This window comes from Calliopsis andreniformis, chromosome 3 (assembly GCF_051401765.1).
Source record: "Calliopsis andreniformis isolate RMS-2024a chromosome 3, iyCalAndr_principal, whole genome shotgun sequence".
NCBI lineage: Eukaryota > Metazoa > Arthropoda > Insecta > Hymenoptera > Andrenidae > Calliopsis > Calliopsis andreniformis.
In genome coordinates, this window is record NC_135064.1 from 27,243,364 (window position 1) to 27,267,734 (window position 24,371).

At 38.0% G+C, this 24,371-nt stretch overlaps 4 protein-coding genes across 7 annotated transcripts; 1 reads left to right on the plus strand and 3 right to left on the minus strand.

Annotated features, from left to right (window-relative positions):
• Positions 1–4,879: 4,879 nt before the first annotated feature.
• LOC143177438 (xylosyl- and glucuronyltransferase LARGE1) lies at positions 4,880–10,022 on the minus strand. Of its 4 annotated transcripts, none has more exons than XM_076375330.1 (12): positions 9,794–10,018; positions 8,929–9,080; positions 8,741–8,871; positions 8,406–8,589; positions 7,284–7,828; positions 7,045–7,194; positions 6,375–6,677; positions 5,917–6,113; positions 5,696–5,837; positions 5,491–5,621; positions 5,308–5,400; positions 4,880–5,137 (listed from the first exon to the last, which is right to left on the minus strand). In XM_076375330.1, exons 2-12 carry the CDS (start codon positions 9,005–9,007, stop codon positions 5,011–5,013), a joined length of 2,082 nt encoding a protein of 693 aa, XP_076231445.1. In that variant the 5' UTR covers positions 9,008–9,080; positions 9,794–10,018; the 3' UTR covers positions 4,880–5,010. The 4 variants fall into 4 exon arrangements, 2 of the variants coding, with proteins under 2 accessions (XP_076231445.1, XP_076231446.1); XR_013001571.1 differs by having other exon boundaries at positions 5,101–5,137; positions 5,308–5,445; positions 5,554–5,621; positions 9,794–10,022; XR_013001570.1 differs by having other exon boundaries at positions 5,106–5,137; positions 5,308–5,410; positions 9,794–10,021.
• Positions 10,023–10,718: 696 nt separating this feature from the next.
• On the minus strand, positions 10,719–18,497 carry Mesh (sushi domain containing 2 mesh). The gene is made up of 16 exons (XM_076393527.1): positions 18,098–18,497; positions 17,358–17,593; positions 17,045–17,232; positions 16,661–16,976; positions 16,065–16,233; positions 15,724–15,984; positions 15,468–15,662; positions 15,235–15,376; positions 14,861–15,142; positions 14,285–14,754; positions 13,936–14,210; positions 13,580–13,854; positions 13,348–13,505; positions 13,083–13,265; positions 11,062–11,212; positions 10,719–10,982 (listed from the first exon to the last, which is right to left on the minus strand). Exons 1-16 carry the CDS (start codon positions 18,495–18,497, stop codon positions 10,895–10,897), a joined length of 3,789 nt encoding a protein of 1,262 aa, XP_076249642.1. The 3' UTR covers positions 10,719–10,894.
• Positions 18,498–18,814: 317 nt separating this feature from the next.
• On the minus strand, positions 18,815–22,688 carry Pop2 (CCR4-NOT transcription complex subunit Pop2). The gene is made up of 7 exons (XM_076375332.1): positions 22,547–22,688; positions 22,048–22,142; positions 20,797–20,982; positions 20,557–20,716; positions 20,198–20,474; positions 19,959–20,099; positions 18,815–19,886 (listed from the first exon to the last, which is right to left on the minus strand). Exons 2-7 carry the CDS (start codon positions 22,061–22,063, stop codon positions 19,758–19,760), a joined length of 909 nt encoding a protein of 302 aa, XP_076231447.1. The 5' UTR covers positions 22,064–22,142; positions 22,547–22,688; the 3' UTR covers positions 18,815–19,757.
• Positions 22,689–22,903: 215 nt separating this feature from the next.
• Positions 22,904–24,328, plus strand: LOC143177440 (uncharacterized). The gene is made up of 5 exons (XM_076375333.1): positions 22,904–23,140; positions 23,214–23,396; positions 23,472–23,642; positions 23,750–23,839; positions 24,170–24,328. The coding sequence occupies exons 1-5, from the start codon at positions 22,916–22,918 to the stop codon at positions 24,323–24,325; spliced, it is 825 nt and encodes a 274-aa protein (XP_076231448.1). The 5' UTR covers positions 22,904–22,915; the 3' UTR covers positions 24,326–24,328.
• Positions 24,329–24,371: the final 43 nt, after the last annotated feature.

Below are 24,371 nucleotides of genomic sequence, written 5' to 3' on the forward strand. Positions count from 1 at the left end.
CAGAAGACAGAAGACAGAGGAAATGAATAATTCAGGGATTATTAGATCCATGAAGCAGGTGCCAATCAGCAGACTTCTACATTTTCTTCCTAAAATTGAAGATCAAATTCATTTTAGCTAATGAATGGAGAATACTAACTAATCATCGACGAGCATAAGATTGAGGCTACACGACCGGATATCGTCGCGAATTATTTTAAGCGGCCTAGCAGAGTCGCGGCTCGTCCGATCCAATCGTGCCGCGCCCTGTACATACACGGACCTAATCGCACGCTAATTACATGGGGTTGTTTATAGTGTAAATGTGGGATATACGCACGATTAATTGCAGCGCGGCACGAGAGGTTGGTATGGCGCCACGAGTATATTTTTGTAATTTTGTATTTTGACGTGATCTCCGGCAACGTCCAGTCCCACGGCGACCGCGGGTGGAAGACGATCTCGTCCTCGTGTCTCTGCTAACGTCGACTCTACGAGGATTTAATCCAAGCACATTCGTGCACCATACGAGCAGTAAAATATAATATAATTGAACGGTCGTCAGGCTTCCACAATACGTCGTGGCTGCGATTACCTCTTAATTCGGTTCTTCGCTCACCCTCTGACATCCTCAATCTGCGTTAATACTTGCACGTATATGGTAGGGGATTATGCTGCGTCTTGAATTGGGAGGCTTGAGGAATGAGAAGCCACGAACTATGCATCTCTCAAAGATTTAGATATAATTGTTTAGGATCAGGGTACCTTAACGGGGCGTTATGGTCCTCATAGGAAATGAGGACAAGAACAAAAGAGGGGTAGAAAAAAAGGAAAGCGGAAGGAGGCTATAGAGAGGGACAATGTTGGAAGAGAGCCACAAGCTAAAATAGGTTGAGAATCGCTGATTTAGAAGTTTGAACTCGAGCATTGATGAGAAAAAGTTGTATATAGTGCTCTGGGATGTACCTAGCAGAGGAGGATCTCAAGTAACGTTACGAAATCAATGTTCCCTACATTTCTTTTCTTCCTCTTCTTCAAACGATCTATGTTCTAGCTCTCATTTGGTTCGAAAATCACACTCAGCTTGCACAGGTGGCGCCATTATCCAAACTTCTTTTTTCCTACTTACACCTCGCGAGGAGCATCTTGGCGGGTCGACGAGGCTCGTTTCGCGCGAACGCAACTCGTCCCTTGCACACACTTGCGCTTAATGACAGCAGGACAAGTGTACGCGAAAATAGAACATGCGCAAGCCCGCAATTACAGTCACCTGGGAAAGGCTGGGCGGGGGTGTTCTGTGCACTATTAGCAGGAGCGTGTTTACTGGGGAGTTCGTATATGACGAGCCACCAGTCATCGTGCAATTATTGCCGCGAGATACTTTGTGCCCGTGGTTAGGCTGTTCCATGCTTTAATGAGACCACTCTCTTTGACACTCCAACGCTGCGATAACACAGTTCACGTGCACCCACTCTCCGAAGTCTCCTCCACCCCCGCAATGACGACGTTCGCCAGCAATCGATAGAAGCAAGCTCGCGATACTTCGATTCTCCACGCCTTCCCTTCGTCTCTTCCCTTAATGACACCGCGTGTCTACCTGTCGCGTATGCATCCGCTTGAAGTCGTTACGACAGACGTCAAACGGGAATCCAGAAGTCGTGAGGTACTGTGGATGGGTACAGCCCGCGTAACTGCGAATGTCGGACACGTTTCATTTAGTATTTTTAACGAGGTAAATGCGACCGCCTGCGTCAAGGTTCCTTCGCGCGAGCGAAAGTTCTAAAAGAACAGCCGTGGTTCGCGATGTTGACGAGATCTGTACTAGTGAGAGGCGATAAAAGGGTGGTACTGTTGATGGGACTTGTGAGAGTTCCCCTTTGGATCGTGGGATGAAGTTTTTCTTATCACAATAGTTTGCTATGGTAGACCTAGAAACAAATCAAGGTACCTTAATGACGAAATAAGATTCGATATTTAGAATGGAGGTATCAGGAATTTGGGGATTAATCATTGTCTAGGATGGTAGGGTACAAATGTCGACGAGTTTGATACGTTCAGAGGAGCGAAAAGGGATTCTAGCGCGAATAGCCGCAGAACATTCCTGCAAAAAATCGGAGTGTCTGATGTTTTTAACGATGAGAAAAATTTGGACGTGAATTTCGACCAACTCGACTCTAAAATCGTCGACCACGCGATACACATTGATGTGCAAAGTGGGTCACATAATTGGACCCATTCCGATAACTCTGTAAATATTGATTTTTCAAGAATTACCAGCTACAAACTTTCCGTGATCCAAAGGGACCACTTAATACGCTATTAAAATTCTTTGCCATTTAAACTTAATTACATTCCAAACTTATCAATCAATCGTTTTCTGAAAACATTGTAAATTGTAACTCCTCGCGACGATTCGTTGGCACGGGCTCCTCAATTTCTTTTGTTCTGTATAAATGTGTTATGCACTGTCATTCTCTGTAACCCAAATTTTGAAGATCAATATCTGCAAAGTTATTGACAGTGGTCCAGCTTTACATCCTTCGCTTTACAAACAAAATCAAACGAAAAGACCAAACAATCATCTGCATTGCTTCTTATTCTCCCAAAAAGTAATTGTATTAATTAAACTAAAATCATTATTATTTGCCTCATTTCGAAGAGTATAATAATCTAGACTTCAGAACTGTATTCCAAGTGACGTAGATAATAGTCCTAGTTCTGGCACCGAGATATTGGCGTGAATTTCTCAATTGCATCCGTGAGAGCGTGCAGATGAAAGTACCGTCCAATACACCAATCCGACCACAACCATTTGGACATTACAAATTATTATAATTAATCAAAATTAACGAAGAACTGAATTACATAGTTGGAATAACAGGACGTCCCTCAAAGATTCCAATCATCCTTACGTCGCTTTTTATACACTTGATCCAGGGACATTCAGTTTTAGACCAGGTTGATTACGTTCCATAGTTGTACTATTTCCGTTTTAATGCATTTTTGTAATACGTTCTCACTAGTTCTTTCATATAATTGATAGATGTAATTCTCGGAAATGGGAAGCAAACTGTTATATCGAAAAGGGAAGTCAGGAATAAATGTTATTCCTATCAAGCCGTAAGTAATTACAGTTCACAGTAGAATACGAATTTGAATATTTTATTTCCGAGAATTAATCGTCTACTGCAATATTTAAATCGCTTAGGATTAAGTATAACGCGCGCATCAGTTGAAACGTTGTTCCTTTGCGTACTAAATCGAAGCTCGTACAATCTTAGCGTTCGTTTACTCGCACCAAATCGTAGCCGCTCTTCGAAGACTGATATTTTCGCAATTCACGATGTTGTACCGTTTAGCACGATAGCATATTGATTCGACGGAATTGCGTTCGTAGTAGACAGATTCGGTTAAGCCAGTTACTGTCGGGAGATCGTGTCCAAATATTTGCGCGATAATTCCATGTGTAGAGTAGGAAAAAAATAAAGTGGTCACCGAATCTGTGCCCTCCCAAAAGAATAATCCTTTCTCCCCACTCATTTTGTTTGAAAAACAGATGGCAAAACCCTACAGAATTAGATGCCTATGTTTTTCAAACAGAGAGAAATGAAAAAATGAAACACAAAATCAGTAATCATAATATTCTACAAGGCTAAAAAGAATAATTCTAGTGACCACTTTGTTTTGTTTCCACTATAACGAAACTTTTTGCAATCTAAATGCAATTGAAAAATGTAGCATTGTCGCGTTCTTTGATGTAAGATCGAATAGAGTCAAAAGATTGTGCTTTCCCGAACGATCGCCCAAATCGTGTCCTAATCGTCGTTGAAACTGCCTAAGGTAATTCATTCCATTGAACGCCAGATCTATAAAGAGTACTAGGGATTTCACCTCCCGTGTGTATACTAACATGTTGTAACGATACCATGCGGAAAAACGCAAGGCGTGTTCCTGACGAAGAGTTGTTACGCGAACGTGTAGGGTTTGAACGCGATTTCTGTGGATCAGGAGTCGCGTCCGGTTTTCTCGTACTTGATGAATGTGTGTAGACTTATGGGGCTAACTCATGAACAGATGACGTTTACACATTAACATATTTTCGTATCTCGTACAGCTCTTGTTGTACAGGATAAGAACGCTTTCAGGTGTTTTTATCGTAATAGGGGATTATTATAAGTGTAAAGGAACTATGTTTGCGTGTCACGATACTAGGCATAAGGGAAACCCCTTAGAGAACGTAGACGTCATTTCGAATTTTCTTTTACTATAGATCCTAGATGACACAGAAACGTTAAAGATGGATAATCGACGTAAAAGAACTTTGCGAACTTCCATCATGTCTTCTTCCTGTTTTTCTATTTTTATTACATGTCTTTTTACTAATGTGCGTGTATTATGCCGTTATTATTATTATCATTGCTATGGTTAATATTTAATATTACTGTCGGTCATTGAATTCAACATCGTTACGTTGCGCTGTTATATCACTATACCCGTTGGAAGTCACAATTATTTTTGTACGAACGTCTGTACCGTGAAACCATGCGACTCGCCTCGTGCAACAGAATTTCATTTCGTTCGATGTAACGTTTCGGCCGAGTATAATTTATATACGCCATGTCAATGTACTATCATTGTAAATATTATACATATTTTATAAATGAAATATCTAGCGTGACTGTAATATTAAGAGAATGTACCGAAAGCACCACTCTGTACACTCCACTACGATGGTTAAATTTTAATAAATATTTCCCAACCCCATCGACAGATTTCTTCCATTCTACCAGAACCATGAAGAAGGAAATCGAGAGAAGTGTCTATGTGATTTTTTAAGAATGTTTTTATTCAGAAAATAACAGTAATATTTTGTGTCTTTATAAATATTGTAGAGATCAGGATAAAGGATCGTACTCTGATTTATAAAAATCAATTTATTGGCCTGCTTTCATGGTTCGCGTCCTTGGAGCAGTTGTTTCCATAATGAAATTATATGTAATATATTATAACGATTAAAGTATATAATATAGATTATTTGGTTCCAACAGACTTTAATAGCTTCTCTTCTTTGGTCACTTTCTTTAACTTTGATAAAGCGCTCTCCCCGTACTTCGTCACCAACTCTTCGACAAAGTCGTCTTTCAACTTCTTCAGGCATCTGGAACGTAATTATACAGGAGTAAATTAGTTTAAATATCCAGTCTCCTTTGATTTTGATAAACCTTTAAGTACAGGAAATTTATTTAAATACTGCTCCAGTGCATAATATTGATTTTTTTTTCTCCAAGAAAAGTGTTTTCAGATAGACGTCACTTAGAAAGATGTTACCTTCTATAAATAGAGTCAGTTCTGAATTTGCCGATGTCAAGACTAGGCGCATGAGGTCGATGGATAATGAACGTATCCGGCAAGACGATGTACCTATATAAATCTTCAATTTATGGCATTGCACTATAGTGTCCGATGCTGTAAAAGTTATTAAAAAAGATGCGTTTAGAAAACGTCTCTTACTTGTAATCTAATACCGTCAAATGCGTTAAATAGGAAACTTTATTCCATCCGAAACCGATAAACCTGGTGTCATATCGAGGAGCCAATCTCGAGACCACAATATAAGGTTCAAAATCTGGTTCCCATGAAACCTAAAGAAAAATATTAGATACTTTGTCCGTTTAAACGTTAAACTAGACACCGATGGATTTTCACAGAAACATACTTCATACGGTTCTATCGTGTTTCGCCAATAACTGTAATTGGTAGCGGCGTGGCCCTGAGTCCAGACATGGTAGCGAAAAGTGTACAAAATGCCACGCTTCAAGAATTTTAGCAGCTTATCTTTGTCAGCAGGAAAAGTGAACCTACAAAATGCGGTGCATTATCATGCTCCGAAGGTATATAATCTTTCGCTTCTGATATCTATTGAATGGGAAAATGTACCTGTATCGTTCAGTTTCGAACGCAGGGACGATCAAAGCTACTTTGTCTGATTCACTGATATTTAATTTAACGATGTAGCTCATGAGGCTCTCGTGCAATCCGTATTGCGGCAGAAAATCGACGTCCAATTGAAAAATGAATGGGGTCGATACGTATGACATCGCGATATTCCGCAAATAATTAATCGGATACAGTTCCTGGACAAAAGGGCGCTCTTATGTAATTACATATGCTTGTATTGTATTAAAATGATCATATATTCTCATACAGCCTGACCCAGTAACAATTACCAGCCCTTATTATTAACTGATTACAGAAACAAGTGTTTTATATAAAAATTTTACTGTATATCTTGAATCCTCCAAGATATCAAATATAACTCATTTTAAGTAGCATTTGTTATTGGATCACCATATATATACATGGTTACTAAACCAACGTTCAACAACGAAACGCACCCCATCTTTGTACACAACGTGGTACGCAATGTTCTTCCTCGATCGTAACTTGATAGACCCACGCACGAACTCGAGGAAGTTCTGCACCTCGGCATCGGTGAGGTACAATGCAACGCTTATCGTACCTGGCCAGTGCTTCGATAGCTCCTCCAGTAACGGTATTCTTTCTACGCTACACTGAGTTACTAGAGCAACGTCCGCTGGCGCATACACGTTATATTCGTACTCGAGGAGAAACGGATGCGTGCGGTACAACATGGTTGCGCCCCTCGCGAAATCTCGACAGGGATTTGACTCGTTGTACTAGAATTAGAAATTACGATATGTCTTGTGTACGCGGGAATTAGGGGTTTGGAGTGTGAAAGGCAGCGAAGATTATAGGTAGCAACAGGGAACTGTATCTCAAAGCACAAAGCGATCAGGAGCAGGCCTTCAAGCCTTCAAGTGCAACAGTCTCACGGTAGAAGTAAACCGCAAGTGTAAAGATGCAAACTCCGTAAAGGTAAATAATTGCAGCAAGTTTCTTGTAAGAATAAACAGTAATGAGTACTCTATTTCACGCAGAGTTGCCTGTCTTTACTTTGGCTTTGCTCTTGATCTCGTGAGCCCGGTTAAATAGGTTTCATTTACTTCTGCAGTAAGGTCATTCGATTCTAAAATTTGTTCTTACTTGGGACACCGTTTCGTGTCTATCACAGCCGAACAGGCGTCTACGTAGCAGATTCCCATCCATCTCGAGAAAGACCTTGTGGAGGTTACGAAACTCGTTGATGTGCTTATTGTACACATCCTGTTTTCGCGGAGAGTTCCAGTGGAGGATCTAAAAGAAACCTCTCGGTAACCATGCCAAGTTCGACAAAGAAATACTTTGTCCCTTCACCCAAGAGAAATAAAGGAAACTTCACGTACGCTTATGCGACCAGTGTCGCGGTAACAGAGATCGCTTATCGTGTGATCGCTCAGCTGAATGTTCCACGTGCACTCTATTTTGTGGACAATAGAGGGATGGTCTTTGATAACTGCGTTTATTACATCCTGATCGGCCAAACTAGTCTCCGGTATATGGGCGAGCACACGCTTCGTAACAGTTTCCCAGAGGCTCGTAAATTTTCTGTTACGTAGTTGCTGCAAGTGCATTAGCATCACGCCGGTGTTAAAGCCCCGTCCAAGTGCTGGCCATGGCCGTTGACCGTAAGACAGCGCCTTTATATACCAGTGGCTCTGATTCTCCGTCAGTCCTAGAGCCTGAACGTTTGAGAACTTCTCGAACATACGCCAGAGCAAGCTAACGTCGTTTAAGACAGTCACGTCCGTGTCGAATACTACCACCTTGTCCTCCCGCATGGCGTCCGGCAGGATTAATTTCAGAAGACCGTAAACGCCGGAGTAATGCTTGTTCGGTATCCAGGACACCTTTGGCACCCATCTCTCGGCGTTGTAGTACGTCAAGTTGACTGGAACGAGGGAACCAGGGAAAAATTGCCGACTCGCGCTGCCTGTTCATTAGCTCCCATCCGTTCCTTGGGTAACGCGAGACAGACCAGAGTTAATTTATCGTTTAAATATAGTTCACCCGGTGACCCGGCGCGTTATGTTACAACCAGGTCAGCAATGCGGGCCTCAGCATTTTTCTGGCAACGTTTGGCGTTTCATTGGATAAGGTAATATTGGATAAAGAGCACTTCGAGATTCTAAGCTTTCAATTTCTCCATAGATTTAGTAGCTAATAGAAAATACTGAAGTTCCTGCAAACTGTACATGTATGAATATGTACTCTATTTTGTATTTGTATCTCAGGGAGACAAGGTTGTCAAGAGATATTGGTTCGAACATGGAAAGCTCTACAACAGTTCACGATTTTTCAATACTGTAGCACCATTTCTTCGAACCTACATAGTGTCACTGAATTAATTCATTTCTCTCGTAGGATGAAAAGAGATATCTTAGTCCCTAAATTATCTAAAATTGATTGATCTGTTTATCGACCCCAAGGAACGGATGAGCGGCAGTCACGATTAACCCTCTACTAACCATGCGGTAGATCCCACGTTTGGAACAGGGTCGTCAGTGTTCTCTTTGCGATCTCATCGACGAGCAAGTGAAAGTGCAAGGGTTTAGTGCGGTAAAATAAAACGGATTTTACTACTGTCACCAGAGCGAACGTTGAGTTGTATCCGGCGCACACCATCGCGATGTGTATGGTCTCACATTTTTGCTTAAAAAAGAACGACGCTGGCTTAGAATATTCATAAGAACGCCCCACGGCCTCAAAGATTAAAAGTTGCAATAAAACAGAAAGCTGCACATGCAAATGTGCTATTTGAAGACTAGCATCGTTCATAGAATTTTCATTTTGCTCTCTTTACCTCGATATGATTACTTTCTAATCGTAATTTCTCGAGGTCGGGCTCTTCCACGGGCAAATTCGCCTTTTCTACGTCCACGGACGAGCCCTGTCTCCCATCGAGTTTGAGGAAACCGATCTCAGCGGAAGGAACTATAATAATATTGTGTCAATAGCGAGAAAAAATGGAAAGATGGCGCGAATATTTACCATTTAACAATAAATACAAGTAGAAAATCGTCGATGGTATTAAAATGGCAAACAAACATCCTAGCCATGATCGAGCCATTGTAATATGACAGACATATTTTCCAACACGTAGAATGATTAGGGAATAAATGTTATCGTATGAATGCTGAGACCTATGAACACAGATCCGAATATAATCACCAAAAGTTATAATTTTGTATAATACTATCCGTAGAAATTTTTATAAGTCATTTTGTGCATTTAGAAATATGATAAAATTTGATTTTTGCACTTAAAATTGTTTTATAATGTTCACCGAAAAGAATAACAGAAATTTTAGACTTTGTCTTGCACCTTAAATACATATTTAAATTTTACCTACTACAAGGAAGTAAATAAAATTACACACTATTTCATGTTAGAAAGGCTAAAAATTACATTACATCTGCTCCTTGCGTATTAACCATCTGAAATATCATCTACGTTGCAGAGCTCTAGTGCGCCTTAAAATATTCAAATACAATCTTTATGCTATCCTCATAAAATCGTTCTCAAAAGAGAGACAGTCTACAATATTAAACACGAATCATATCGTCATAAAAAGTTGTCCTAGAGATTTTTAATGACGTTATATACTCAACGATCTACTGCATCTCTGTCGATATAGTTCGATCAGGTATAAAGCAAGTCATTGAAGTTCGTGATGGGCTCTGTTAAATAGTCTCAAGTCACATCGCCTGACATGTGTCGATATGACACGCACAGTACGCAAGAAAAGAGAGATTAATTGTCTTCGTTATCCTAACAACTGACTGACTAGAAAAATCGATAGTATTGAGCAGCCTGCTTAATCAATTGTGATAACTGGACGTCTACAGACACGTACCTCCAATCCCGTGACTTTTTTCCTCGACTGTCATCCACTTAAATCCATCGTACCGAAACTACTTGTAAGAACAATCAAACATCCGGTACGTAAATTTGTACACAGAAATTTCCTCGAATGCTGGCTCTCGTTCTCGTTTCAATGAATGGTTGTTATACCCCGTAACATTCGTCGTAAACCGTGCAAATTCACGTAATTACAGTTACCGAGGAATAACGTCGGAACTACACGCATCCTAAACAGCCGAAGCAGGACGTCTAACATAAATAGTTTAATCACTGGGTAACGCAGCGATAGAATTACCACTCTGTCGGGGCAACGCGACACCGAACGTCGAACAGTCGGTAAGTCGTGACTTAGTTGTCTGCTTTTGTTACGAGAGGGCAATGCTCTGCTACAACCTGAAATTAACCACGAGCGTCGACAGAAGTCGGGAGCTCTTTTCAAATTGCGTTCCATGAACCGCGTCAACTTTGGTGATAAATTGTGACTGAAACACACATCTAACGATTTTGCATTATATTGGGGAAGAAATAATGCGTGTAACTTGTGCTATTAGTTTCATAACGTGTTAATATTTGCGTTAAACAATTGTGCCGTGGTACTCAGAAAATCTGGCGTTTATACCAACGTTGGAATTACCATATCGATCGCAGTATCAAGGCGATGAAGCGGCAAAAACGAGATCACGATAGATCGTGAGTAAAGGTAACTAACGTACAATTTAAATAATCGATCGGTGTTGAAATTATGCGAGTTATGTTTTGTAATCTCTTTTTTTTATCTTGTGATAATATAAAAGTACAATTACGTATTCAGTACTTCATAGTGATTAATGGTATTACTTAAAAATTCATATCTATACATAATAAATATTCTAGTTTAACGTGTATGATTTGTATCTTTGAATATAGTTTAGCTATAAGGGGTGAATTTATATTGGCTATCAGAGTAAGCAATTTGAAAGCAAACTATTAAGTATCTCTAATACTGTTTTTAGAAACTATATGATTATGTTTTGAAATGAGGAATGACAAAAATATAATGTAGGGTGATATGAAAGAAATTATAAAAAAGATATAAAAATACATGTAATACTACTTAGTTGATCTCTGTTGCTTTGCTCATGTAAGCAGTAGGTTCTTCTTCTCTAATTCTCTTTAATCTTTGTAACTCTGCACTTCTTTGCCTATAAAAATGTTTTAAATATGTTAGTACCAATGGAATTAGAATCTCAGTAAATATGTTTATGATTTGTACAACAATACCTTTGTAGTGCTTCGTCCTGTTCTCTCTGCTGTTTTTGTTTCTTTAGAAGTCTGACTCCCACAAAAACTATTAGCAGTATAATTGGAACTAGGCAAGCAAGTATTATACCACTTGTAATACCTGCTTGACGAGAACTATATTCCTGTTGACCTGTGGTTTTCAATGAAATTTATGGTATTAATAAAAACAGAGTTATAAAAATATTTTATAGTTATTACACTGATAGATACATTCAAGAATAGTTATTGGATAGTTTAGAATTATAGTTTCATAAATGAGCAAATAAAACAGGTTGGAGGATAAAAGGATATAAACATAAAGGAAACGATGAGAGTAATTCTGGTGGAAATTTCCATTCCACTATAATGATACTAACCAGATTTTGAAACATTTTAACAATTTTTTATAGTATGTGCATGTGGAATAGAAATTTCCAGAACATTTAAAGGTATAAAAAAATTTATTGAATCATATTTTTACATTATTTAGCAAGCATTTTATACAGTCATACTACATTAAACATTGTCGTTAACTTCACAAATCTGTAACTGCATCTCAATGTTTATTAAGTAATACGCTTTATAAAGATATATGCAACTCATTTTTGATTCAATCATATAATACATGTAATATGTAAAATATTATTCAATGAACAGAATTCTGTAGATGGAAAACATTTCTATTCCACAGCAAAAGCAGAAAACATAATTTATATACATATTACAAAAGCAATTACAGCATAAATTAAAATCTTCCAATACTGTTTCATAATATGAAATTTTATCCGTTATTTACAATGTAAAATTTTGTGCAAATGATATTTAATTATGCGCGAATTCATATGCGAATTATGCCAGAAGTATAGATGCAAATAATCATGGTGAATTTGTCATGGAAGAGATGCTTCCAAAGATGTAATGCATAAACGATGAACTCAGTTGGCAAATATGCCATGGAAATTATTTAAAAATGTATCTCTGGAATTGATATCTATCAATTACTTCATACGTCGCTCTCTTTAGAAGGACTTGCAGTTTTTCTAATAGGATCTGTCATACTCCTCTCCGAATCTGTAGGAGAGTTGGGCTCTTTCAAGTCCCAATCTTTGTCTTCAAACTCAACATCTGATCTATTCGGCAGAGGTTCGTGTGTATAATAGACCCCGTCAAAAGTATAAGGTTTCTTGGAACTGCTTGGGGCAGTACTAGTATCGCTAACAGGTGAAACTGCTCTAGGTTTCTTGGTACTGCTCTGTGTAGTACTAATATCGCTAATAGGTGAAACTGCTCTATCATCTGCTTTTAACGGTGTAGTCTGTTTTACCAATGTCGAATCATTATCGATGGCAGACTCGCGCTCAGAATAACGCCACGATTTTACTGAACTGCTTCGTTTTTTATTCTTTCTGATGTAAAGAAAGGCGGCCACGACCAATCCTATTATGGGAATAAAAACGGCGCAAATAATACCCATTGTCGTCCATGCTGTACGCTGGGTATACTCGATCTGACCTATATTCACGTAATAGCAAATCATTTTTATTTTGCTTTTCATGCCTACTGCAGCTAGTTATGATATGGTATCATTGCATTAGCATTCTCGATGCGTGAAACGCAATCGTTGAAATTTGAAATAAGTCTTGCGAGGTGTGGAAAATGATTCTTGAAAGTTGCAGATAGGGAAAGAGAGAAAAAGCGAAGGATGATGGCGTGAATAGTCAAATGCACAGAGTGCATATAAGTTGTAGGTGGAAATTTTGTTTTTCTTGAATCCAGTCTCTAAATCTTGTACCTACAATGTATATGCACTCTGAATGACACACTGATACTATGTACATGTATATACATTGCTTAAAGTAATTAGAGGATCACTAGTAGTATTTGAATAAATTACCCTTTACTTCTCAAGCAAATGTTATTTGGTAGATTATCCAGATTAGTGATTCCCCGATTTCTTCGAGCAGTATAGATTTCTTCAACGTTGCATACCATAGAATTAAAATTATATTTCAAATACTTACGTAGACACTCTGTGTATCCGTACTCAGGAACATTCCAACGGCCTTCTGGTGTACAGACACGCCTTTGATCACCAACTAGTATAAAGTCCTGATTGCACTCGAAATTGACTTTGGTTCCAGGTGTGAAGAAGAAATTGCTCTTGTGTCCGAAACGCGGGGTCTCCAACACACCGCACGATGTCACTAAAAGATGGGAGTAAATCAGTTATCGCAACAATAATTATTAATTGTTCAGACCTCACTTGCAAATTTCTAGGTAACTCACCTGGTGGGCCAGAGTTAATGCTTCTTATTTCCGTATAAGTGCTGTAATAATTCAGGGTAAAGTGAGCCAAATCCCGGTTAAGCGACATCGCGTAGTCGTATTGGCATTGATACGATAACTCTCCACAAAGTTCGGCAGCTCGTTCTATATCGTTTGTCCTGTAATTGAGATAAGCCATGTTAAAAAACTAACTCTGTATTTATCTATCGATTACGAATAGAGCGATAGGCACCTGTTAGGTGGCAATATTTCCGCAGGCGTTTTCCTCCATTCGGGCTCGAAAGTTCTATTAGCATAGTAACTTGCGGTCCTCCCGAATTCTCTGGTGAATAAGGCACCTCCTTTGTCCTTGTCTTCTTTATCTTCCAACATCCAGTGTATAGCGAAGTCTTTGTGGAGAGCCTCGAAGTGGTTCAAGTTAGACACAGGCACTTGCTGTCCATCTGGACTCACCATGTCATCTGAGATATCGAAGTTCCATTTACCCAAGAGTCCTTTGGTCTTGTTCTAAAACAGTTGAATACTAAAATATGATACTATTCGAATGTGACAGAACACATACATACTAGATGTGAGAAAAACCCATACCAAGTAAGTCCAAGGTAAATAAACCCTAGCTGTCATGAATCCTTGGTTTTCAACAACCTCTACACCAGCACCAGTATCGAACATGATGATGACTTCGCTCTGATTCAGAATATACGTAGGTGTGTAAACTACCACGCCAGGGAAGTGTTGGAACTTGATAGATTGTCTGTCGAAATATACTCGTCGATTATCTGCAAAGACGTCGAGTCGGTACCTCCACTGAGAATGTTTAGGCCTTACTCGAACTTCTATGGGGAAACTGTTATTTCCTTTCGCTATGGAATAATATAAAGCATTTATTAAAATGATCCTTACGATACTCAAATTTCTAGCACTGTGTATCACTCACCTACTATAGATGTCAGCTGGGTGGCTCTAACTTCGCCATACACATTGTCAGGCAATTGCTCGAATCTGGCTTGAACATCGAGCTTATCCTTTGCATGGTTAACCCGCAACAGAACGAATTCTCCCTTTCCATTGAACGTGTATTCTAAGTTATCGAACGTGACAATGTGAGGATCACCGAATACTGTCGCCACTGCGGGTGATTGATAAGCAACACAATCTTGGCTTGGACGTCTCTCAAATCTGTACGTTTCGCAACCCACTGCGTGCTCCTCTTGCCACATACAGCACATGTAGAAAGGTATTATGTCGTGGTACCAGTGGGACAGAGTGGGTACTTTATTGGCTTCGTCCCATGGATAGTATCCCAGGTTGTGGGACCTATGTGGACGGGAACCCCATTGTTGATCGTAGGTCAACATCAAGAATCCATTTCTGTCGTAGCAGCATTGTTGCTCAGAGCCATCCATACTGTAATCGAAATAGGAAACTTAATTAATTTCATTTTGCATACTTGGCCACCCAGATGTCTTCTGCTTGAGGACTTCGATTCTGAATATCCTCTGAAATTACTTACTTTGGTGCGCCCGTTCTCACACAGTGATACGCGTGCTCGTTGTACATACAATCTATGTTCGAGTCCTTATCACAGTCGTAATCTGGCATGAATCGACCCTTATCGGTTAGCGCATGTTTCAATGTGCAGGGACAAATGGATACTTCTGCAGCGAAGTTCTTCAAGTATCTGTCGTTCATGATCCACCTATCGCAAAGTCGCTGAGGCCACTTTGAGCCGTACATTCTTTCCCATTGTGGACCAAAGTACCAACCCAATGGGACAGGTCTACTCCACAGGCTTCTGCAAAGATTTTTCAGAATATTATTCACCAATAAGTTTATTTATTGTTTAGTTTTAGTTTAAAATATTGTTTTTATTCGTAGTTTACTTACGGTGTGATGTTCAAACTAAAGTACTGATTTGGCTCTGTCAAATTGAGTTGAATGAATCCAAAAGTCATGTCCTGCTGGTAGGGATTATTCTCGTCTCGGTATTTAGCAGGTCTAATGATGTAGTAGCCGAGATTCGTATACGCTTTCTACAGTTTTATTAAGAGTATTTATCAGGACTGCATCAAGTAATTTGGTAGAATATGTAATTAAAAATAAGGAATTTCTTCTGCAACCAACCTCTAGAACAGTAATGTACTCGAACTCAGGAGTGGTCTTCCTCTCGCGGTATCCCCACAAAGATATTTGCACGCCTGCATTCAAATTGCTGGTCAAGTTATACCGATCCCACGTGATTTTGATTTCCGCTGGCTCTCGTTCGTGGACGGAAGATCCAACGAAAATTTTCTCAGTTGCTGTGGCTGGGGTCTCTGAAAAACATTATTTTTTAACGATGTAACTGTGTAATATGTTCAGTAAAGTAAGTCTTACCAATGAAGTATTTTCCCCTCCAGTTGTACACTTTGCTCTCCCCAATGCTGACTCCAAGACGAATGTAGCCTTGCGCCTTGACGAACGGCTGGACACAAACCGCGCGATTTCTATCGATCACAGTACCCTCCACAACCTCAGTTTCAAATCTGCATCGAATCTTTTCCGTTTCGTTGAAACAGGGACCAGTGATGTTGACGATCGTACCACCTAACATGTTTCCACTTTCGGGCGCGAACACGAGGGGTAAATTTGTTCCAGCTGTAATACACGTAATTGTATGAAGTATTAGATTTATTTTATTTTTTTTTCTTTTACGAAATATTGCTCTTTGACCTTACCGATATCCTTGTTGCAAGTTCCCAACATGATCTTCTCGTCTATTCTAAAAATATGACGTCCTGGGAATCCATTTGCCCACCCTCTTCCAGTCAAGTCGCGGATCGTCGACATTTGAGAGTAAGGCTTGTATTCGTAACTTTGCGTTCCATTTCCACCGTTAAAGCCGACCTAAAATCAAAGTATTCGCGGTAATGTAACATTTTATCCTACTTTGGACAGATGTATCTCTACTCTCAAGTTTTACATAAAATCTTAAAAAGGTCAATTGCAGTGTTCAGTTATAAGAATCGTATTAAAATCTCGATTTCTCTCTCTTTTTCCTCTAGTTCAGATATCGAATTGAAGAATGCGGTTATCTGTTTGACGGAAGTTGTGCTTACGATAAGTATTGCGACTTAGCAGTGACTCACATGGTGTAGAACACATCGAATAGGTAATTTTTCTCGCGAAGATAAAATAAAAAAGTTAGTTCTAGAAATTTTGAACAACTTTTCTAAAGATTTTAATGCATTCTAATGTTTCTTCTTTTAATCGATTTATCTAATGCCACGCTCACATTATTATACAAACCAGTAATAGTGAATTTGAAACTTACGTATGCTGGAACACCACCCTCTCCTCCACTAGTATCACCACCAGCTTCCGTGTGACTGGTCCACTGGATGTTCAAATAATTGAATATAGCGTACGTATATACTTCGTCTGTGACCAGGACCATTTGGAAAGTGTTCGTTTTAAACAGAGAATTATCGATACCACCCGCGAAAGACATGTTCTTCCACGTGATTATGGCAGCATGTTTGGGATCGAAACTATCAGAGCCAACGATGCCCTCGCGCACATCCCATTTGATACGCTCTCGCATTTCGACACCAAATTGATCTTTTCTTCTTTGCAAATCTCTTTCAAGTCTGAAATATTCGATGAATCGCTAAATCAAATCTATGTTCTATCATTGTGTCAGAAGCTTGTCGTATACCTAAAATATACTCCCGGTTTCCTTTGATCGATGTCAGTCGGTCTCAGTGATCCTATGCGACATTTGCTGAAGAATATTCCAATGAAACTGGGATCATTCTGTTTTGGCCAGTCTTTCACTGGGAAGACTAGAGGGTAGGTATAATGCACGGGTGGATCGCTGAATTCCAAGTATCCATTCATGGATACCTAATTACATAATTTTTAAAAAGTACATTAGCAGGTCTGTTACTATTGGATATTAACTTAAGCTTTAAGAAATAAACAGTAATAGTCATAAAGAGGAGGAATGAAGACTATGTTAAACAACGTACTCTTGTGTAATTAAATCTAAATCCATAGAAAGGTAGTTGAAAGTTGAAGTTCTTGTGGATTTGGGGTGTCGATGACTGAATGTCAGTCTGATAGTCGCCACGATTATTGTCTCCGCCCTTATCGAAGTACCAGTACATGAATTCCGATCGAATTTGCTTCAACCTCAACTCGGTTATAGCATAATTGGCGACCGAATCTTCTGAGCGCGGGGCGTACCTGTTCGCTTCTGGCGAATCTGAATCTACAAGTACAGGCAAATTTTGATTTTTTATATTTACCAATGTCCATGTTGTTGTATATTCTTATAATGATTCCATGAAGTAAATTTCTATGTTTACTTCGATATTGAATTTTCGAAAAAAATCAATTTTTCTCTGTTTTAAAACAGAGTCATAAGGAATGTTTTCAGTTCTGGTATTAAATATAAAAGGAAGGTTGGAGTATGTGATATTCATTACGAAAGTCATAGCAATATAAATCCAATGATTCATCTCCAATTCACATTACAGTGAGTAACTGATAAAGAAGATAAGATGTGATTCGTTAGTTGGACTATACCGCAAACAATATGATGGACGGATATACTTCATGAATGACGATATTGATGTTAAAAAATGGATAAATTGCTGTTAATGCAATATTCATGAACATAAAATGAAGAAAGCTGAAAAGTCGAAATGATTCAGCGCTTAATAGAAAAAAAATAGTGGTCACGCCCAGTCGATATCGAAACACTCACCATATCTCACATAATTCTCACTTCTTTCCTTGCCCATTCTACCAGAAATACCTTCAGAAATAATTATGTCTTCCTTTGGTTCGAGTTCTGAGTTCTTCTGGGGGTCTACTCCTTCCCTCTTTTCTTCACCACGATTATGTTCATCTTCGTTGAGGTCCTCCACTTCCAAGAGTCTTTCTGGCGACTTCTCCAATGGTTCCTCATGATGTTCATCGTTGTCCGTGTAAAGAGATTCCTTGTTCTCTGTGGATTTGGTTTCGTCCAGTCCAAATGCGCTCTCGAATGTTTCCGACTCGATTTGGGCCGATATCCGGGTTACCAATAAGAACAAGAGGGAACAGAAGATAATGATGGATCTTGGAGATCCAAAGATGCGGCTGAGACGAATCTCATTCCGCATTTTTGAAAAAATGAGGGTAGGTGAACCGATTTGTCTAACACGCTCAAAGATACTGAGGTTTCATTTCAGGTAACGACTCGTGATAACGGCACTGATATCAGTTATTATGATAACGCGTTTATCTCCTTACTACAGGTGGATAAGTTAACATGAAAACCTGAGCGAATGAAGCGGGTAAAGGGCTAGTGTCCCACATTCGAAAGGGCGTGTGCGCTCTTTAAATAAAAACACGAATGGACTCAAACTGTTTAAATGGTTTGCTTTCGTGCACAGTTTAGTATAGTTTTTATTGCAGTCAGTAGTAAAAAGCACCAAAGTTTATTTTTTAGGTAAGATGTTTATTGTATTTCTGGAACGACGTATTATTTACAAAAGAAATGTGTTTTTCTTTTTTATGTGATTACTCTCAATGTGTGAAGAAAGATTGTTTTGCATTTAATCGCGTAAGTAATGCGTTTTACAATAAAACATACGCGGTATGTAAAAGGGGCCATTGCGCGAAAAGAAATGTTAGAAAATGATTTCACAATTCTAGACTCTATAAAGATAACGAAATTATATGAATAGAATAAATCGTAGATAAATGATAAAAGGAATTTTTTTCAACACTACGTGTAAATATTTTATGTACTTGCTCTAAAATTGCACGAAACGTAATTTTGACGAATATTTACTAAAATACTAAATATAAATCATCAAGCTTAAAATGTACGGATGTATAAATGCATTGTATGATAAATGTACAGATGAATACTAATATACTTAAACCATGCAAAACTGCATTTGTCTTTTCATAAATTTGTTCATAATGCTTTTCCAATCTTTCATCCCAATAGTCAAGAGACTGTTTGAAAAACCTTAAAAGTAGATTTGTTTTCTTTTCCTTTTTTCCCCTTTTTTTGTACTGCAATTGTATCTTGTATACCGATATTGTCATAAAGGTTTCATAAAGAAATTATATTACATATTTTATGTTGCACAATATTGTAAATAGTTTCGATTAATAGCATGTATCACAGAAGAAGAAACCTACGAAAGACTCAAATTCGAGGATACAAAAAAATGCACAAATATGAAAAAATGTTCCTATAGTTTCATTTTCTTTCAATTAGTGATATTCATGATCTACAGCGGTGATTTGAATGTAATATTATGGATATGAACTATACGCTTGATCATTAAGTGAAACATTATTTATAACATTTTATTTTCAATGAAATAATCTGTTCCGACTGAGACGTGATAGTTTTTGTTTTAACATTACGAGGACGACGAATTATCTCCATTACTGTCTAGATATCCTCCTGAACCGTTCACGACAAATGATGTTCCCAAACCGTATAAATGACCACAATATTTCGCATCGTCAATGTTGTCTTCAAAGAACATCTGAAACAAAAATTGTTCATTATATTTGGTACGAAATATCAATACCTGATTTTTGTGTAACTGTCATCTTACTTCTCGCATCTTAAAGAAAACCATTCCCGTAAGTAACGAATCAGATCCAGCTTGATGTTGCGGTCCAACTCTCTGAATTTCCAACTGTTCCGCTACCTCCTGTAAGCCTCCTTTCAAATTTTTGCAAGATTTCATTAAGTACTGTATAAGAAAGATCACGTATTAGAATTAGAGTAGAAAGTATAGTTCCTATTACAGAAAATACGTTTTCGGACTCCTAAATCTTCGTGTACACTTACTTTTACATCGTATATAGTTGGAAAATATATCCTAAGTAGTTCAAAAAATTCGCTTTCCTCTTGTGGTAAATTTTGGTCGGTAAGAAGCTTGAGTAGGTAACCAAAGTCATAGCCAGAATGAAAAGACAGCCATTTTATGTCGTCAACAAGAACAATTCCCGATGTCATCAAAAGTTCAGCGAAGTCTAAAGGATCAATACCTTCTTCTTCGTGTTTCTTGAATTGTATACCACTGTTTTGCAGCATGTCTATACTGTCCTGAGCATACATATCTTCTCTATTGGAAAAAATAGATTGTGGTACTATCTCACGCTGTTTTTTAATGTAGGTATTTTGCGTAGTTCGCAATTGAAACTTACTGTAAGTTGAATTTGAAGTTAAATTGCCACGTCGTATAACTACCCCCAGGTGTGTTTCCCGATTCATCAAGAAATGTAAGACCGAGTTGAATAATTCGTAAAAGATCTACATTACACCGTAACAACTGATACTGGTAATCAGCACTAGTCCTAAATTCACCTGTAATATAAAATAACACATTATACTACAAATGTTTATTGTAAAGACAGTTTATTATGTTATTATATATTATATCTTACCAATGGGTCTAGCTACTACTCCAGGAAATTCAGTGTCCATTGCAATGTACTGATATTGTTGTACAACCTGACGAATTGTACGAAATTCTTCTTCGAGATTATGTCCCCAAACATCTCGTATTCCGCATTCTTCATTACTGGGCATAGTCGCCCCACCCTTCTGCTGCCCTATAGGGTTATTTCCTCCTGAAAAGTTGTTCAAAACCTCAATATTATTTAGTATAAAATAAAAATTAATGTCCTTATCTATTACATACATTACACAATACTTAGTTTTACAAGAGACCACTGCACATTGTGTGTTATTAACCCCTTGGGTTTTCATGACGAGTCTGATGCATCCTATTTGTATGATATTGCGAACTAAGCAAAACCCAAGGGGCTAAATATTACTTTGAAATCATTTTTGGTTGGTATTGTCCACATAATACATATTTCAAATGCCTTGAGTAAGTATTAGTTCTTGAATAAGGGAAGAATAATTGTTAGCAATATTATTATTTAACTACAGACCAACCACAAATGAGCTACAGGACTACAGATAAGAAAATATAAATCTTGAAATTGATCTATAAAAAAATATAATGAGTGTAATAGCTAAGAATTTATTTATAATGCTCCAAAATTAGTATTTTTCTTAGTCTATCCTATAAATTGAGTATGGTCAATACTATCTGCGTTTATTTATCATTTTAAGAATCTTATTTTAGTTGGAGCAAAATGTATAGATAATTATCATCTTACAGAGCCTACATAATGGCTCATATAACTGCACCTTCTAGTATCTGTGCATTCTTCTGAAATTCTCTCAAAGCGCACACCTTTTCTTGCAGCAACAGCGACTGTATATTTCTTGGGAACTTCATTGCATGTTCTAATTTACTCTACTACTTTCAAAGAGGACTTGAATTATGCAGTTCTTCTGGAAGAGGATGTTTTCTCCTAATTTCATCCACACAAATCCAAAGTACTCTATCTACTGTGCTTCACAGTTCCTGCAATGTGTATGTGGCACATTCATTATTTAGAGATCATAAATTTGCGTTTCACCTTTGGTATCCATTATACAATTGTCATTAACTTGAGCAAACAAGCATCAAGTCCAACACCTCTCAAGGCCTGATTCTAATGAATTTTCTTATAACTCCTATTGATACAACTTGTAAACTTCATACAAAAATTACATAGGAAACAGTACTGTTGTATGAAAATCAAATATTGTTTTTAAATTATGAGGTATTTGATACGTACCGGTAGCTGAGGGCATAAGGTTAGTTATTCCTGTTGTCACCGGGGCTATTTTTATGTTTGATTCCCACCGTCACAGCTTTACCTCCTTCATATCACTGCAGACATACATACAAATGTTACCACCAAACAAATAATTTCTTTTACATAATGCACGTGTATGATTTCGAAAACACACTTTGTACATGTTACGTGATTGTCCTTTCTATGAATAGTATTCAAATTTGAAGTCAATAGTTGCAAAACAAACATTATAATTTGAAGGTTAGAAGTCCGTGTAAACAAGTATTGCTTGTCACATAGAATATACGGTAAATATGAAATAAAAAATGTGACACTAGCGTGAAATATAATAGGAGAAAATATTTAAACAATAAGGAATCACCTCGTGGAGCGTCAATAACTAAAAAAAAACGTTCAAGTGCAAAATAGGTTATGTACTACGGATAAACAAAAACAGTTTGTTTGAGTGAGTATGAGAGAAATAAATATCTTGATGTACCTCCTTGTGTGCTCGTTTCTCCGCCTGACGTTTTATTGTGTATTAAATGAAATGAAAGTTTACAAAATAATTATCGCGCTTTAGAATCTTCTGTCACACACTACGAAACAGGTTAAACGAGTTTCCAAACTCAAAGCAGCAATTCTCTCTATATAATATCTGAAGTTAGAGCGCCAAAATCGCTAGAGTGGATCTCTTCGCGATTCGTGGCATAGACACGAACAAAATAATACATCTAGATGAAACACCTTATAGACTTTGATGCCCACAGCTCTACTGCTGTACCGACCTTCTTTTTAGCATTTTTCCTGCCACAGACACAAGCTATTCAACTGTTTTTTCTAACATATTCAATCTGTACAAATATATATGAACTGGAATAAATTTTTTACCGGGACAACGCATCACGGAAATGCTGAAAACGAGGATGAAACGGAAACGGAAGATGAAGAGGAAGTCACCGATAGCAATGGAACCGTCTCGACCGACAAAAGATCACATTTCCTTGGATTAGGTTTCCATAAGTTTCCGCACAATCGTTTGTCGCTACGGTGCATTAAATCTATATTTTTGACGATTAACGCGGCAACATTTGTAAGTAAGCGATATAATAAGTAGAACATCGATATTTTATAGACAGGAAAAGTCAGAGTTATAAAAATCAAAGCTTGCAGGCATCGTTGGTGTCGTAGCGTCAGTGTGGACTCTCACCGATGATAGAATAATGTCGAGATTAATTGGACAACGTTTCTTTTTAACGGTATTACTGCTTGTGGGTCTTGTTGCTTCTCTTGCATCATTACTTGGAATTGTTGCGCTGATAAGAAAAAAGAGGAAATACTTGAACACCGTAGGTCGCACTTTGCGAATACTAATGAAATATTAATTTCTTATTAAGAGATAGGTGAACGTTGCTTCGTTGCAGTATGTGTTGTGTTACATGTTATTCCTGGTTATTATGTTTGTCGGTGCTATATTGAGCTTCTGGATTTTCGATTATATTACACAAAAGGTTCAGAATGATATGTTCACAGCTATTGAAAGTTATCAGTCTACTCCGTCAAGCAGAAACGCGTGGGATAATACTCATACATACGTAAGAATACAATTTCTATTTAGCAAGCTGCAAAATATCTAGCCTTTTACTTTACATTTTTCTTTCACACCCTTCAGAGGTTGATCTTAAGAAAAACTGTATTTTAGCTGAAATGCTGCGGAATTAAATCTGCAAAAGATTGGGCTAAATATTACCTCAGTATTCCGAAGAGTTGTTGCGCGAGGTCCATGGAAGAAGTAAGTTCTTTTGCTTGATACTTACCTGACCCTTACTTGACCATTGCTTGACCCTTGCCTAAGCATTTCTCAGCCTTTATGTGGCGCTTAAATTTCATTGCCTGACCTTTGCACCTGACCTCTGTCTTGTTTACTACTTAAGCTATACCTGACTATTATTTTACCTTTGACTATTATCTCTTCCTTACTCAACCCATTTGATCTCTACTTGGGTTATTTGAACTTAACATGACTGTATTACATATATGGCAGAGAATATAACACTGAAAGAAATATATTATTATACTACTCTTAAATAGATTCAAGTTCATTAAGAAAATTAAATTGCAGTGTATACAAATGACAGAAATCCTTGCTTTCAAACCCGGCTGTTTGAGAAACGCCGTGCTTCTGCTCAAGTCACACGTCCAAGCAATAAGCATATCAGCACTCTTGATCTTTCTTGTTGTAGTAAGTTATCAGTGTCTCCTTTTACAAAATCGATGACCGCATGAGCGATCCTCCTTTCAGTTACTGAGCTTTCTTCTCGGTC

Excerpts from the sequence above, each read along its gene's own strand:
- LOC143177438 (XM_076375330.1), bottom strand. The coding sequence starts at position 9,007 with ATGGCTCGATCATGGCTAGGATGTTTGTTTGCCATTTTAATACCATCG. Across the intron at positions 6,678-7,044 it reads GACACGAAACGGTGTCCCAA|TACAACGAGTCAAATCCCTG; the intron begins GTAAGAACAAAT and ends TTCTAATTCTAG. Across the intron at positions 5,838-5,916 it reads TTCGAAACTGAACGATACAG|GTTCACTTTTCCTGCTGACA; the intron begins GTACATTTTCCC and ends CGCATTTTGTAG.
- Mesh (XM_076393527.1), bottom strand. The coding sequence starts at position 18,497 with ATGCGGAATGAGATTCGTCTCAGCCGCATCTTTGGATCTCCAAGATCC. Across the intron at positions 15,377-15,467 it reads CATTACTGTTCTAGAGGTTG|CGTATACGAATCTCGGCTAC; the intron begins GTTGCAGAAGAA and ends AACTGTAGAAAG. Across the intron at positions 14,211-14,284 it reads CCAGCTGACATCTATAGTAG|CGAAAGGAAATAACAGTTTC; the intron begins GTGAGTGATACA and ends ATTATTCCATAG.
- Pop2 (XM_076375332.1), bottom strand. Across the intron at positions 20,475-20,556 it reads AACTTCAAATTCAACTTACA|AGAAGATATGTATGCTCAGG; the intron begins GTAAGTTTCAAT and ends TTTTTCCAATAG. Across the intron at positions 20,100-20,197 it reads CAACTATATACGATGTAAAA|TACTTAATGAAATCTTGCAA; the intron begins GTAAGTGTACAC and ends TTTCTTATACAG.
- LOC143177440 (XM_076375333.1), top strand. The coding sequence starts at position 22,916 with ATGAACTGGAATAAATTTTTTACCGGGACAACGCATCACGGAAATGCT. Across the intron at positions 23,141-23,213 it reads CGATTAACGCGGCAACATTT|CTTGCAGGCATCGTTGGTGT; the intron begins GTAAGTAAGCGA and ends TAAAAATCAAAG. Across the intron at positions 23,643-23,749 it reads GGGATAATACTCATACATAC|CTGAAATGCTGCGGAATTAA; the intron begins GTAAGAATACAA and ends ACTGTATTTTAG.